This window comes from Papaver somniferum, chromosome 5 (genome assembly GCF_003573695.1).
Source record: "Papaver somniferum cultivar HN1 chromosome 5, ASM357369v1, whole genome shotgun sequence".
NCBI lineage: Eukaryota > Viridiplantae > Streptophyta > Magnoliopsida > Ranunculales > Papaveraceae > Papaver > Papaver somniferum.
This window is the reverse complement of record NC_039362.1, coordinates 47,425,210-47,439,175: the sequence shown is the minus strand read 5'-3', so window position 1 is coordinate 47,439,175 and position 13,966 is coordinate 47,425,210. Positions and strand designations below refer to the sequence as shown.

General features: G+C 37.9%; 2 protein-coding genes across 2 annotated transcripts; one reads left to right on the top strand and one right to left on the bottom strand.

Moving 5' to 3' along the window:
• Positions 1-363: 363 nt before the first annotated feature.
• On the top strand, positions 364-2,831 carry LOC113281530 (PHD finger protein ALFIN-LIKE 3-like). Its single transcript, XM_026530302.1, has 4 exons — positions 364-682; positions 815-1,076; positions 1,553-1,691; positions 1,973-2,831. The coding sequence occupies exons 1-4, from the start codon at positions 589-591 to the stop codon at positions 2,537-2,539; spliced, it is 1,062 nt and encodes a 353-aa protein (XP_026386087.1). The 5' UTR covers positions 364-588; the 3' UTR covers positions 2,540-2,831.
• Positions 2,832-4,374: 1,543 nt separating this feature from the next.
• LOC113281529 (50S ribosomal protein L27, chloroplastic-like) lies at positions 4,375-6,221 on the bottom strand. Its single transcript, XM_026530301.1, has 3 exons — positions 5,850-6,221; positions 4,874-4,975; positions 4,375-4,782 (listed from the first exon to the last, which is right to left on the bottom strand). The coding sequence occupies exons 1-3, from the start codon at positions 6,174-6,176 to the stop codon at positions 4,600-4,602; spliced, it is 612 nt and encodes a 203-aa protein (XP_026386086.1). The 5' UTR covers positions 6,177-6,221; the 3' UTR covers positions 4,375-4,599.
• Between the last annotated feature and the right edge of the window lie 7,745 nt (positions 6,222-13,966).

The window sequence follows — 13,966 nt, the reverse complement described above, 5'->3', positions numbered from 1 at the left end:
GGTGGTGGGCGGTGGTGGTGGTGGTAATCGGCAGTGGTGGTGGTAATCGGTGGTTGGTGGTGGTGATAATCGGAGGTGGTGGTGGTGGTAATCGGCGATGGTGGGAGGTAGTGGTGGGAGGAGGTGGTGGTTATATATAGGTGGTTATTGGGTTGGTTTTAAATTAAATTAGGTTAAGGGTACGTTAGTCATTTCAATGCTTTATGACACCCCTTATAATTATAGGGAAGGTGGGTTAATAAAACCATGTTCACCTCGAGAAAACCATAATCCTAAAAAATCGTTCTTAATTTTCCTATTCGTTTCGATAAGTACGCGGACCACATTACATATAACGGTTTTCGGATAGGTTTATGTGCCCCGCTACACTCATCACGCCATCAAGGGGAAGACTTCACATGGACCCACTGACACGCAGACTGCTAACATTTTGCGCGGCAGAAATCTGATCAGAACTGTAGTTTCCGATCCTCAATATTTCAAACCCAGGAGAAATCTCTTGCAGAAAGATATTCCCTTTTCTCTATCTCGTTCCTGCATTCAGTCTTCATTTCTTGTCGTCGTTAAGAATTTTAGGGTATTGAAAAGATGGGTGGTGGTGGAAGAAATCCAACAACAATCAAAGAAATTTTCTCAGATTTTAAAGGAAGAAGAGCTGGTATCCTCAAAGCTCTTACAATTGGTAATAATTACTCTGTATATTTCAATTTTACACGGTTTAATGACTTTCCTTTGAAAAATTTCGTTTAATTTGTATTTTAGGGTTTATACCCCTTTTCCTAATTTGTTCTGTTTGGTTAACATTTTCTTTTAGATGTTGAAGAATTTTACTGGCAGTGTGATCCAAAAAAGGAAAATTTGTGTTTATATGGGTTTCCTAATGAGAAATGGGAGGTTAATTTACCATCTGAAGAAGTTCCACCAGAGATTCCAGAACCTGTATTGGGTATTAACTTCGCTAGGGATGGTATGAAAGAAAAAGATTGGTTGGCTTTAGTTGCTGTTCACAGCGATTCATGGTTACATGCTCTTGCTTCCTTTTTCAGTTCCAAATTTGGACTCCAAAAAAATGACAGGTATACACCTTGTAATTATGTATATCTTCAGTACTTTTTGTGTGGTACATGTTTATGGTTGAGTTTGTAAGCACATACTAATTCTTCAGCTTGCCCTATCACTTGGTTATGTTTGTGCGTCAATGTTTGATGCTTGCTGGTGTGTTAGTTATGTGCTTACTTCAATGAATTCATTGATAGGCTGATTTGAAATGAATTGGTTTCGTTCCATAGTTAGTTTGACTTATCATTCTACAGATTGTGTTGTAATTCACCATTAACTTATGGCAATGTTAAATAATTTAAGTTTCTCAGACTCAGACTCAGTCTCGAATTCTGTATATCAGCCCCTCCTAAGCTCATTCTGATGTGGAACATGTTTGTAACTTCTTATGAAATGTCCTTACGCTTTATGACCATATATAATTTCGTTTCCTGTTCCTTTTGAATTTTCTTTTGCTTTGAGAGTGCTGGTAACTCTTGTATTTGTGATGCAGGAAGCGTCTACTTAATATGATGGTTGAACTCCCGACAGTGTTTGAAGTTGTTACTGAAGCTGCAAAGAAACAAAAAGTAAAGAAGAAGTACTCAATTTCGAAGCACAACAGCAACAAATCCAAGACAACGTCCAAAGTGGTAAAAAACTGTTTCGATATTTGTCTAATGTTAGAACGTAAGATTGTGATTATTATTAGATAGTAGAGTTTCTCTGGTACATAGAGCAGAATGTTCTATGACCTTGAATAATATTTCTTTTAATGTTAATTGTATGCTGTTTCTTGGCTTTCCCAGAAGTGTTATTATTTATGTGCCAGATTGCGTACGCCTAGGATGTCCATAAAAATCCAACTTTGATGGCATCTTTTTTATTTATTCTATCACTTAGACTTACTTCTTTTATTTGGAAACTAATGCAGCGAGTGCCCGAAACTCAGGCCAAGTATTCCAGGATGTCTTCAGAGGAAGACGAAGAGGATTTAGAGGAGGACAGCGAGGATGAGGACAGGAGTACTTTGTGCGGGGCATGTGGTGAACATGGTGAAGATGAGTTTTGGATCTGTTGTGACAAATGTGAGAAATGGTTCCACGGGAAATGTATGAAGATAACCCCAGCTAGGGCTGAATATATCAAGCAGTACAAGTGTCCAGCTTGCTCCAACAAGAGAGCAATTTCGCGAGTATCCGATACCCAGGTAAAGTACTCCAAAGCGATGTCTCCAATTGAAGATGAAGAGGGTCTAGAGGAGGAAGACGAGAATGTGGATGGGTGTACTTTGTGCGGGGAAGACGAGAACGTGGATGGGCGTACTTTGTGCGGGGCATGTGGTGAGAAACCGGACTTGGATTTGCGTGAGTTCTGGATCTGCTGTGACATTTGTGAGACATGGTTCCATGGAAAGTGTATGGAGATAACCCCTGCTAGGGCTGAACATATCAAGCAATTCAAATGTCCAGCTTGCACCAACAAGAGAGCACGCCATTGAGACGGTGTGCAGGTTCTTTCTTTCCTTATCTCTCCTTATCATTTTGTAATTTTCTGAAGGGTGACATTGCTAACTGCCTCTTTCTTGCGCCTTGGTTATACATAGCTTGGTTTTGAGTACTTGGCTTTTGGAGTCTGCCTGTCACAAGAAATTCAACTCTATGTTTAGGTCTAAACATTCTCAAATATGGCTGCTAATGTATATTTTGTTGGAAATTGAATTTGCCCTTTTGGAGCCACTATTAATGTTTATAGTTTTTTACTTGATAATGACTAAAAATTATCATTTATTACTAAGCCTCTGTTTATCAAAGCTTTTTTTTCGGTTAGTCCTCGGTGTGTGTTAAATTGGTATATAAAGAAACTGAATTTTTTGGTATATTTATTTCCGTAATGGCTGGGGAGTTTGAATGGAATTGTTTTCTTCATTGAAACTACTGCTGATATTTAATGGTTGAGAATGAAATACTAAGAGAGTTTTGGATTAAACTGGAAAGTAACTCTGACACTGGCTGCTCAACAATCAGATGAACTATGGGTTGCTGCACTGTAGGAACGATTGCCACACCTTTTGTTTGTCTAGGCATTTAAGTGGGTTAGAAGAGGTTGGACCAGTTTCTTCAGGGACTCGGAAATTGGTTTATGATGTAGTTACGTCATTGAATGAATTTTGAACATGTCGAAATGTCGATATGAATCTGGGTGAAACTCTTAGAAGCAAATGATGTAGATGCATATACACTGCATTGAGTGTGTTGTGGATTTCGCAGTGTAAGCAGGACCTCTATCCTGCAGCAACTTTACTTTTTTCATTTTCCTCGACCTCGAGTGAATTGTTGGTATTTTGTTTCTTTCCGTAACAGGTTTTATTTGTCACAGTGTAGAAGGCAACATTGATCGATCTATTTTATTCAGATATAGCTGAACAAAGAAAGTTTCGTTGATATGAATATAAATTTTATAAAATGACCTGGTCCTGGAAGAGAGGGATCCGGTCATTGAAATGATTTAGGTTTGGTCAGAAAATATATCTGACATCAATTGGCTGTAGTGCTGCGGTTTTGTGAAAATTAAGCATTAAACAAATAGTATGTATCATTTTAAACTCATTTATGTCTTATGAAGAAGTTCCCTGCCTGAGTCTGTCAATATTGGTTCATCTAAATTTCAGTTTTAAGTTCTAAGGTGCTGGAAGATACGATCTGGATTTGAAAATTTTAAATTTAATAGTCTAAAGGTGCTGGAAGACACGATTTAAATTCAATACGCCTAAGTATGATGCAACCAAATCAAAGTTTTGCTGTCTTCTGCTGGATGAATAAATGATCTGTGCAACCTATTGTGATAAATTGCTCTGATAACTAGTTAAAAGCTCTATCTGATCGACTTTGGTCAAAAATGCAATAGTAAGTCGGAGGCAAATTTCACAAAACAAGCCCCTAGTTTGGCCTATTTCACTAGACATTACTAGAAGTGAATGTCTACTGTAATTGCAATTTCACTGTCTAAAATTGACTATTTTCAGAAACAAGTCTAAAGAGTATGGCAAGTAAATTTTCTGAATGATCCGGTTTTGTGCAGCCACTTTATAAGTGAAGTGAATCACACTTTCTTCACCATGGAGGGTTAAGCCACCTTTAGCAGGCATGGCAGCTCAAGCAGCTGCTAGTTTTATCACTCGACACATACTATTGAAATGCAAACTCTTCCAAAAATCATTGCCAAATTTAAGTAGCCAAAGATAAAATTTCCAAGATCATCAGCAGATAAAATATTTTGAAGGACAAAACAAAACAAAAAAAAAATTGAAGGAAAAAAAGAAAAAGAAAGGTAGAATTCACAAACAGAAGAGACAGCAAAAACAAGAATTGTCATTGCTTCTGTAATATTAAATGTATACTGATATCTTTACGGATCCAAAACAAATGATACACAAAGAAGGTAAACAAGGGAACTTGATTCTAATTGTACGAAGCCTATTTCTTACATGTCAAAAGGAAATGCAGATTTCTGCAAAACAAAGACAATCGCCTTCAGAGTCGAGCTCATATCGATACTGGATTAACAAAGTGAGTTACTTTCAGAGCCTTCTTCCTCTACTGAAGCTAAGATCAATTGAGGCTTCAACACAATTCCTTCCTTTCTAGCTTTACGGCGCTCACGTTGCATCCTGAAGGCCTCTCTCTTCCGTACTTTGTAACTGTCAGGGTTCTCAGGCACTGGCACACGTGGGTAAACACTTACCTGTCGAAATGCAACCAAACCATAAATTGTCAGCATAAGCATTACTGCATGTCTAAAAATAAACTTAAGATTTCAACAATTATCATCTGACCTGTTTCCTGTCTGGTCCGTACTTCTCAAATTTCACTAATCCATCAATTAAAGAGAAGATGGTATGGTCCTTGCCTAGTCCAACATTCTTCCCTGGATGGACCTGCAACATCACCCACAAATCAAGGTTTACATTCGACAAAAAGAAGATTGTACCTTCTTTTTTTTTCCGGATCAGCAAATAAACGAAAAAAGAAAAATGTAGCCAAATATACATGAAACCGGAGCTACAATGGCAACTATTAAAAGAATCGAAGCTCAGTGAACAAGAGCAAAGAGGACGCAAAACTCACACACCACTTGGTGCTTCAAGGAGGCTCAAAGGACACATATTTCAAACTGTTCACAAAGATTATACACACATTGCATAACAATGTCAGGAAACCAGGTAACATTTCAAATGGAGGGTTTTATATGGACAAGAAGAACAAAGTTACACTCTCAAATACCAAATAATAATCTAGAACATCTTCTACTCTTAGTCCACAGAAAAGCAACTACACTCTAACTAAGTAACCCCTAAACCTTACAGGTCGTTCAACTATGGCAGGCAATTCTCTTCTTTTGTAACGGAAAGACTAAACTGTTAATTACAATTCTTGTGTTTATGATACCACGAAAAATTGGATAGCAAAATTAAAAGCAAAACCTAATTCAACTGTCTATTTCCAATTGAAATTTTTCAAAAAGCACAAACTAGCATTTCATATAACTCAATAATGTACCACATAAAGCTCCGCGTATCCAATCCTAGACAGATATTCAATATGCAAACGCTATTCAAACAGAAAGGAAAAGAATAAGCAGTGTTATCTATGGTTTCACACCACCACCACTACCCCCTCAATTTACCACTAAAACAGCATAAATTGAACTTTACAACAAAACCCACAAAGGATTTATCATTTTGACCCTTAAAAATGTAACATTTCAAACATTAAAATCAACAGCAATCACAAAATTAGAGATTTTTGTACCTTGGTACCGCGTTGCCGAATGATAATAGCACCAGGTTTAGCAACTTGATCACCATAAATCTTAACACCAAGTCTTTGACCTTTAGAGTCACGACCATTCTTAGTACTACCAGCTCCTTTCTTATGCGCAGACTCGATTGTCAGTGGAATTGAAGGGTTTTGAAACAAAGGATATGATATACATAACTTGTTCCCGTTAGTAGTGGTGTAAATTGAATCAAAATCTCCTCTAAAGAAACTACACGAAGATGAAGATGATGATGATGATGATAGTGAGAGTCCTCTGAATGCACCAACCAGGTTTACACTCATTGCTGTTGCTGCCATTTTTGTTTGTCTTCAAGTTTTTTTCCAGTGTAAAATAAAGATGAGAGTTTTCTTCTTTGTATGTGGGAAAACCTTATCTTAGAGAGTGATGGGTGCTCCACCAACACCACCAGGCTTAGGAAACGGGCTCGGCCTTTACTCAGGTTAACCAGCCCAAAAAGTGAACATGTGGTAGACGCTAGGGGTGTGCATAAAAACCGGAACCGCGGATTTCGTCCGTATCCGTCCGTAAAGTTGCGGGTGAAATCCAATCCGCAAGAGCTATGGGCCGGATACGGGTGGTATTCTCAAGTCCACATGTTTACACGGTTTGGTTGTGGTTGGACTTTGCAATCCGCGGATTCACCCGTACCGTAGAGGAAATTGAATGTTGAACAATTTGGAAATATTGATCAATTGTGTCAACAATGGGGTTCACATCAGCAACTCACCGGATAGTTTGGAGTTTATAACCAAGTATCTAAGAGATGAATTACGGACATTTTTGTTTTATGACCAAGTAGTTTGGGTTTTCCGTCTGAGTATTACTGATCATGTTTATTGAATAAGTTAAGGGATATTTAATGTTTGGTACCCAACAAATGACCAACACATTGCTTTGGTACCCAACATATCAAATATTAAGGCTTGGTACCTGGATCCATCAGAGACTGTCAAGTCATACCGTTGACCCGACCATACTAAAACGCCCGTAACAGAAGTCGTGTTATTACACTATTGTCCTCACCAATACTAACATTGACCTGGGTTGTCCTAACGGTTGGTTAGAGTCATGATACGTGTTTCAATCTGGACGACGCGTCAAACGTGTGTCATTTTTAACGTCCACGATGAGATCTCAACAGGTTAGATAAAAGCAACACCTTCTACCCTAATCCTTTCAGTTATCGAGCAGAAATATAACTAGGGTTTGCAGTGAAGCCGAAATGACGATTTTTACAGATTTCAAGTGATTTCGACGGCTTTCGAGTGATTCCATTGTTTAATCCTAGGGTTTCGTTAGATCTACCACTGAAACCAGTTTGATAAGATTGATAACTTTAATTTTGTTTATTTGAAGACAAAAACGACCAAATCGAAGACAAAAAGGACCAAATCGAAGACAAAATCAAGAGATTATCGAGACATAGTAAGGTAATTTCGAAACACAGTGGTGAAATTAGGGTTTTATTAGATGCGAAATAGGGATTGTAAATTAGGGTTTTCATTGTTTATTGATTCTACTGTTAAAGAATAACTTTTCTTTTGTTTTCTTCATAAAGAACAAGATGATGTTGTTGTTTAAAGGGGCAGAATCAATCTTTTTTAGTTGTTTAGTAGTTGTTATGTCATTTTTGTATTTTTTTCTGATGGCCCCTTTATTGTTCTTTTTTTTTTGTCAGAAATGGTGGGTTCTGTATGAGGAAAAAAATATTTCCCCACTAAAGATGGATATCTGGCTGATTCTCAAAGGGCTAAGAAAGATACTCGTTTGAATAAGAAGAGAGTTGATTGTGTGTTGGAGGAAGAGCTTGATTGGTTATCTCAGCTAAGTAAGTTTGATGAGACATGCAGAGTTATTGATGCTGAAGTAGCAGATACTGCAGTTAATGAAGGTAGTATAAATGTAGTTGTAGGTGTTAGTACAGGGGTTAGAGATGATGAAGTAGCAGAGACAGAAGTTAATGAAGGTAGTAAAGGTGTTAATTCAATTGCAGGTGTTAGTACAGGGGTTAGGAAAGTTGTTAGGAAGAAGGTTGCTAGTAAAAGTGGTAAAGGTGTTAGTAAAGGTTCAGTACATGGTGATGTAAATGCTGGTGAAGTACATGAAGCTGTAAATGTTGGTTCAGTATATGGTGATGTAAATGCTGGTAAAGTACATGAAGCTATAAATGTTGGTTCAGTAGCTGTAAGTGTTGGTTCAGTTAATGAAGATGTAAATGCACAAGTGACAGGGTTAGTAGATGATGTAAATGCAGTAGAAGGTGGTCCTAGTCAAGTGGAGGGGGTCACTCATGTGGAGCCTTCACAACCTCAAGATTCAGTGGTGCCACCACCTAGACCAAGACCAAACATTAATAGTTGTGATCCTGAAGAAGGCTACCATTCTGACTTTGATGAGGAACCTGAAGATGAAGCATTCCCAGATGAGGAGGAATATGAAGATGATCTTGCAACTCAGATCAGAAATATTTTAAGGTCAACTGCAGAGTACAAGGCATATGTTAAGCAAAGTGGAAGAGTTTATGAGGAAGAAGAGATAAATAAGTGGAATACTGATACCACTATACTGTCTGAGTGTTGGGTAGGACATGAATGGGCCACTTATCAGCACTGTAAGGACTATATCAAAGATCAACAGATCTTCCAAAACTTTGATATAAAGCAACTGAAAAACACTAGGGTCAAACAGTCATATGAATGTGTGCACAAGAAATCCCAAGGCCGTAAGTGGAAGATATATTGTTCAACATATGACAAGACTACTTTTAAGTGTAAAAGTGGATTTTTTGAGCACACCTGCTCCACTACACATGGGATAATAAATCCAGTTGCAAAAGCAAGGTACTGTCTCATCACATGCCCTTTATTCTTTTAACTTTAGATTTTTACTTTTTACTTTGTTCTTTTGTCTTTTAACTTTTGATTGTTACTTTAACTTTATGTATGTATTGTTTTGCAGGTGGGTCTTTAGAATGATGTTGGAGAAGTTTAAAGCTCACCCAAACTTCAAACCTAAAGACTTCCAGTCTGAAATCAAGATGGCACATGGAGTGCAGATCTCATACATGACTGCATGGAATGCTAGGCATCTCTGTATAGAGAGGCTGTTAGGTAATTTTGAAGAGAGTTACAGTTTTCTGCCTGAGTTCTGCAAACAACTTTTGAAGAAAAATCATGGCAGTGTTGCTACTTGTAAATGGGATGCAGATGGGAAGTTTGAGAACTGTTGTATTGCTTACAAATGTAGTATAAATGGATTTATAAAAGGAGGTAGACCTTTGTTAGGCTTAGATGGTGCTCATCTGAATGGAAAGTATGGTGGTGTTATACTAGATATTACAGCTTTGGATGGGAACAATGGGTTATTTACAATTGCTATATTTTTGTAAGGAAAATTGGATAGAGTTTCTTAGAATCATGGCATCATATTTGAAACAACACCAAAAAGCTTTGACCTTTATTTCTGATAGGCAGAAGGGACTTAAAGATGGTGTTGATGTGAATTTTAGTGATGTCAAACACTACCACAGGTATAGCATGAGGCATATATGGAAGAACATGAAGAAGTACCATCCTGGACAACACATGGAGAGTTTGTCATGGAATGCAGCTAAGGCATATACCACATCTGAATTTGAAGGGTATATGGAAAGGATTGGTGAGGAAAAGGAGGCTGCAAAGATGTATTTGGAGAAGGAAGAGGTGGAGCATTGGGCTAGAAGCTACTTTGATTTTTCATGCAAGTGTGAGCACATCACTAGTAACTTTAGTGAAGCTTTCAACTCTTGGATTTTAGATATCAGGGGTCTTCCAGTATGCAAGTTGTTGCAGAAGTTCACCTCATGATGATGAGGTTAATGTTTGATAGGAAGGAGCAAGGTCATGGGTATGTTGATGGAGGTGTTGTACCAAGAGCAGAGAAGATATACAAGGAAAACAAAGACAAGGCTTGTTTCTATCACAGAGTTCCTTCCACTCAACATGAATGGTCTGTTGTAGATGCACATGGTAATAGCTGGAATATACACTTGTTAGAGCATACATGTGATTGCCAGTATTGGAAAGTGACAGGAATTCCTTGTCCACATGCTATACAAGCATCTTTCTACAACAAAATTGCAGATTGGAAATTGTTAGTGTGTTTTTCCCTTTCTTCTTTCATTGTCCTTCATGAAATATGTCTCTTACTCTTACTCTATTTTGCAGGTTGATTGATCCTTATCACAGTGTGGCCAACTATAGACTACAATATGTTGGGTATGTTGGAACAATTATGGATCAGAGAAGATGGCCTAAGCCTCAGGTGAATGTACATATTACACAAATTTTTACACAGAAATGTAAATTATTTCTAATGTTGAGTTATGTTTTTATGTAGCCTGATGATGATGGAAAGGTGTTCAAGCTTCTTGCACCACCATTTGCAAGACCTCCTGGAAGTCCCAGATCACAAAGAAGAAAAGATGCTGATGAGGGTGGCAGTAACAAAAACACCAAACAATGTGGGAAATGTGGTGTAATTGGTCACTACAGATCAACTTGTACAGGGTTAACAACTCAACAAATTGCAGAGAGAGGAGGAGGTATGGTATTGCTTCTCTTTGCTATTGTTTTCATAATCTTGAATACCTTGCTTTGTTGCTAACTATTTTTTCTATTTTCTATGTAGTTTCTACTGATTTTACAGGTCCACATAAGAGAAGAACAGCTGTTAGGGACTTTGAAAATTCCAGGCCTCCACCTCCTAGTGAGCCAAGAACCACTGCTGCTGAAGACTTCTTAACGACTGACCCTTCAACAATTGATACAAATAATGCTGGTAGAAGGGGAAGAAAGAAAAGTAGCAACAGAGGTGCTAGCTCAGCTGCTAACAGAGGTGCCAGGTCAGCTGCTAACAGAGGTGTCAGGTCAGCTTCCACATCAGCACCAATGCAAGCAACATCAGCACAAGTTCCAACTTCAATGCCAGCTAACACACCAGCTGAACACACTTCTGTTGGTATACCAAGAGGTGGCAGTAGAGGAGGTAGAAGAGGTGGCAGAAGAGGTGGAAATACAGGTGGGAGAGTGACCAGAGGTGCTGAATATTTTTTATTTTGTGAAGGAGGTGTTGATGGTGTGGAACCAACATCTGTTCAACCAGTTTGGATGCCACCAGGTACATCCACAACCACCACTACAAGGGGAAGGAAGAGGGGAAGACCAAGAAATGCTGAGAAAGGAAATATGGTGCATAAGAGATATGGAACAGTTTTAGGTGTTGGAATTTTTAATGCTAGTGATACTCTAAACCCAACAAGAAGAGAAAGTACACCTGTTTTTAGAGCACCAAGAGTTCAGGTATGACAACATGATAATTTGCTGTAAATTTCATCAGAATTTTGTGTTTTAATGTTTGATGATTTGAGTATTTCAACATATGCAGGTGGAAGCACATGCATCAATACCACAAGCTACACAACCAGACCACTAACCCACTCCTGTGCAGAACACAAATGTAATCAATAGAGCTGAAGGTGTTGAAAGAGTAACAATGAGAACTGGTGGATGCAGGACAAGAGGCGGAGGAGTTTTTTCTAACATACCAAGGGGTGGACCATCACAACCACATAAGAGAAAGGACGACAATCACTATTCACCAGTTAGGAAGAGCAACATAATTTGTGGTGGTCTAGGTAAGAAAATTAATGGTCTTAGCATTGACCTCACTGAGGATGACTGAATTTTACTTGCACACTAGTTAGGAGCAACATAACCACTATTTTAAGTTTATTATGTTTAAATGCAGACAACTTTATTTTGTATGAATGCAGACAACTATGTATGAATGCAGACTTCATTATATCAATCTATTGTGTTCCCTTTATGTTTTTGTTGTTGTTGTGCCCATATTATCTTTAAAACATAACTTTGATTCATTGAAAACAGGTACATTACCAACTGTCACTCTAGATCACAATACCATGCATTAGGAAGGTTACTATCTAGACAATACCAAGTAGAAAAACATTAAGAAGCTTGCATTCTAGTTTTGCAGTTTTTGCAGCATTACAAATTCTCCACACAGCTCACACTTTAGGAATGCCTCATTCATTGTATCAGGATAGAAACTTCTACCTAGCTTCATTATGTTGTTGCAACCAGATAGGCATTTGATGCCTTTCCAAGGGCATGAATTAGCAAAGTGATCATCAGCATTGCAGCTGTAACAAGTATTTTTAACTTTTACCTTTACCTTAGTAGTAAATGCATTGCATATTTCTTTCATATCATTAGATTTGTTCTTCTTCCTAGTTGGAGATGACTTCATTATATGATCACATACCATAGCAGCCTCATGTGATGCCATATAATCCACAAGCCAGTCAAACTTGTGGCATATATTGCACTTCAGAAATCTCTTTTCTGGATGCTCTCTTGTCTTGGATACTCTGACAGGCCTGGTTCCATGACATTCTTCAGTGGGGCAAGGTAAATTGGACCATATGCAGTTGGTTCTCATGTGTCCCTTTGTCTGACAGAGCTCACAAGTTTCTTTTAATGCATTCTTAGCATCATCAAGCCACAAAAAACCTACACAATGAGGAAACTGACACTTTAAGCACATCTTACCCTTTCTTAGAGCTAAATCACTCTGCAACAGCATCCTAATACCAATGCATCCAGGTTAAGTGCATTTGGTATATGTCCATGGGCATGTTTTGGCTATATGACCTACACTGTCACATTGCTGACACACCTACAAAACAATAGTTAAGTCATGATCTTGAAAAATAGTTATGATGTTGAAAAAATAGTTAAGTTTATTCGCCAACAGTGAAGCTAATAATAATGTTCATCTGAAAAAATTGATACACATACTCGATATTCAAGTCTGGAAGATGATGCCATGACTTCGGTTGTTATCTTCCAAGAAAAATTGCAGGTACAGTGTGTTTCAAAAAAATGGAGAAGAAAAAAATGGTGGTTTGATAGCTGTGAATGAGACCTTTTATAAGCCATGTCTCTTGTAACGGCTCTTTTTTTTTAATTGCATGAATCTAATCCGTCAGATCAGTGTATTACCAACCATCAGATTAACTTGTTTGTTCAAACGTTTTGGTAGAAGTCACATCTGGCACGTGTTAACGGCTTGTTAACGACGTTAAGTAATTATTAATTATTTATATAACAGAACGTTGGGTCAACGATATGACTTGACAGTCTCTGACGGATCCAGGTACAACCCCTTAATATTTGAAATGTTGGATACCAAAGCAATGTTTTGGTCATTTGCTGGGTACCAAACATTAAATATCCCATAAGTTAAACCAACAACTGTAGCTAGATAAGGTACATATATCCACTCTCAAAACACATTGTTTTGTGGAGTATGGTGATGGAGACATATGATAAGTGGCTAATTAAGTAAGTGTCCGGCTTTGAAGCAAAGACAAAAAAATTTTAAGCTTGCATCAACTTAATTGGTTATTCTACTCTATATCCGCGGTTAATCCGCATCCGGCCTGCATCACCCGTTAATCCGGGATGTAAAATCCGCGGTGAGTGGGATGGACACAGTTGAATTTTCCAAATCCTCAATTTTGACGGATTGGACGCGGGTGACCCCTAATCCGCAACCGTCCGTCCGTTGCACACCCCTAGTAGATGTTTAATGGTAGATGATAACCATAAGCTAATCGGAGCCTGGCTAAATTGGGTCCTATGCCATTTAATTGGGGCCTATAGATTACTTCATCTACCTAATACACACTGATAAGGGGTGTCTAAATTTAAAAGCAAACTACCAAAATTACCCTCTTAATATTACTAAATTACCCCCATCAACTCTTAATAATAAACCTAAAAACTAAAATTAGTTTTCATTTCCAACCTAAAAACCGATTCTTCATCTCTTTCACTCCCTCTTTTTTTCTTATTTTTGAAATTAAAAATCGATAATTATCGATGATCCAAAAGCGATTAATCGTTTTTTTCCTCTATAAAATGTCGAAACCATTAATATACAAACAAGCCACTGGAATCACTTATCCTAGTGATTGTAATCCCGGAATTGTTAAAGCAATTGGAAACAAACCAAAGAAGAA

Excerpts from the sequence above, each read along its gene's own strand:
- LOC113281530 (XM_026530302.1), top strand. The coding sequence starts at position 589 with ATGGGTGGTGGTGGAAGAAATCCAACAACAATCAAAGAAATTTTCTCA. Across the intron at positions 1,077-1,552 it reads GGACTCCAAAAAAATGACAG|GAAGCGTCTACTTAATATGA; the intron begins GTATACACCTTG and ends TTTGTGATGCAG. Across the intron at positions 1,692-1,972 it reads CCAAGACAACGTCCAAAGTG|CGAGTGCCCGAAACTCAGGC; the intron begins GTAAAAAACTGT and ends AAACTAATGCAG.
- LOC113281529 (XM_026530301.1), bottom strand. The coding sequence starts at position 6,176 with ATGGCAGCAACAGCAATGAGTGTAAACCTGGTTGGTGCATTCAGAGGA. Across the intron at positions 4,976-5,849 it reads TTCGGCAACGCGGTACCAAG|GTCCATCCAGGGAAGAATGT; the intron begins GTACAAAAATCT and ends GTGATGTTGCAG. Across the intron at positions 4,783-4,873 it reads ACGGACCAGACAGGAAACAG|GTAAGTGTTTACCCACGTGT; the intron begins GTCAGATGATAA and ends GCATTTCGACAG.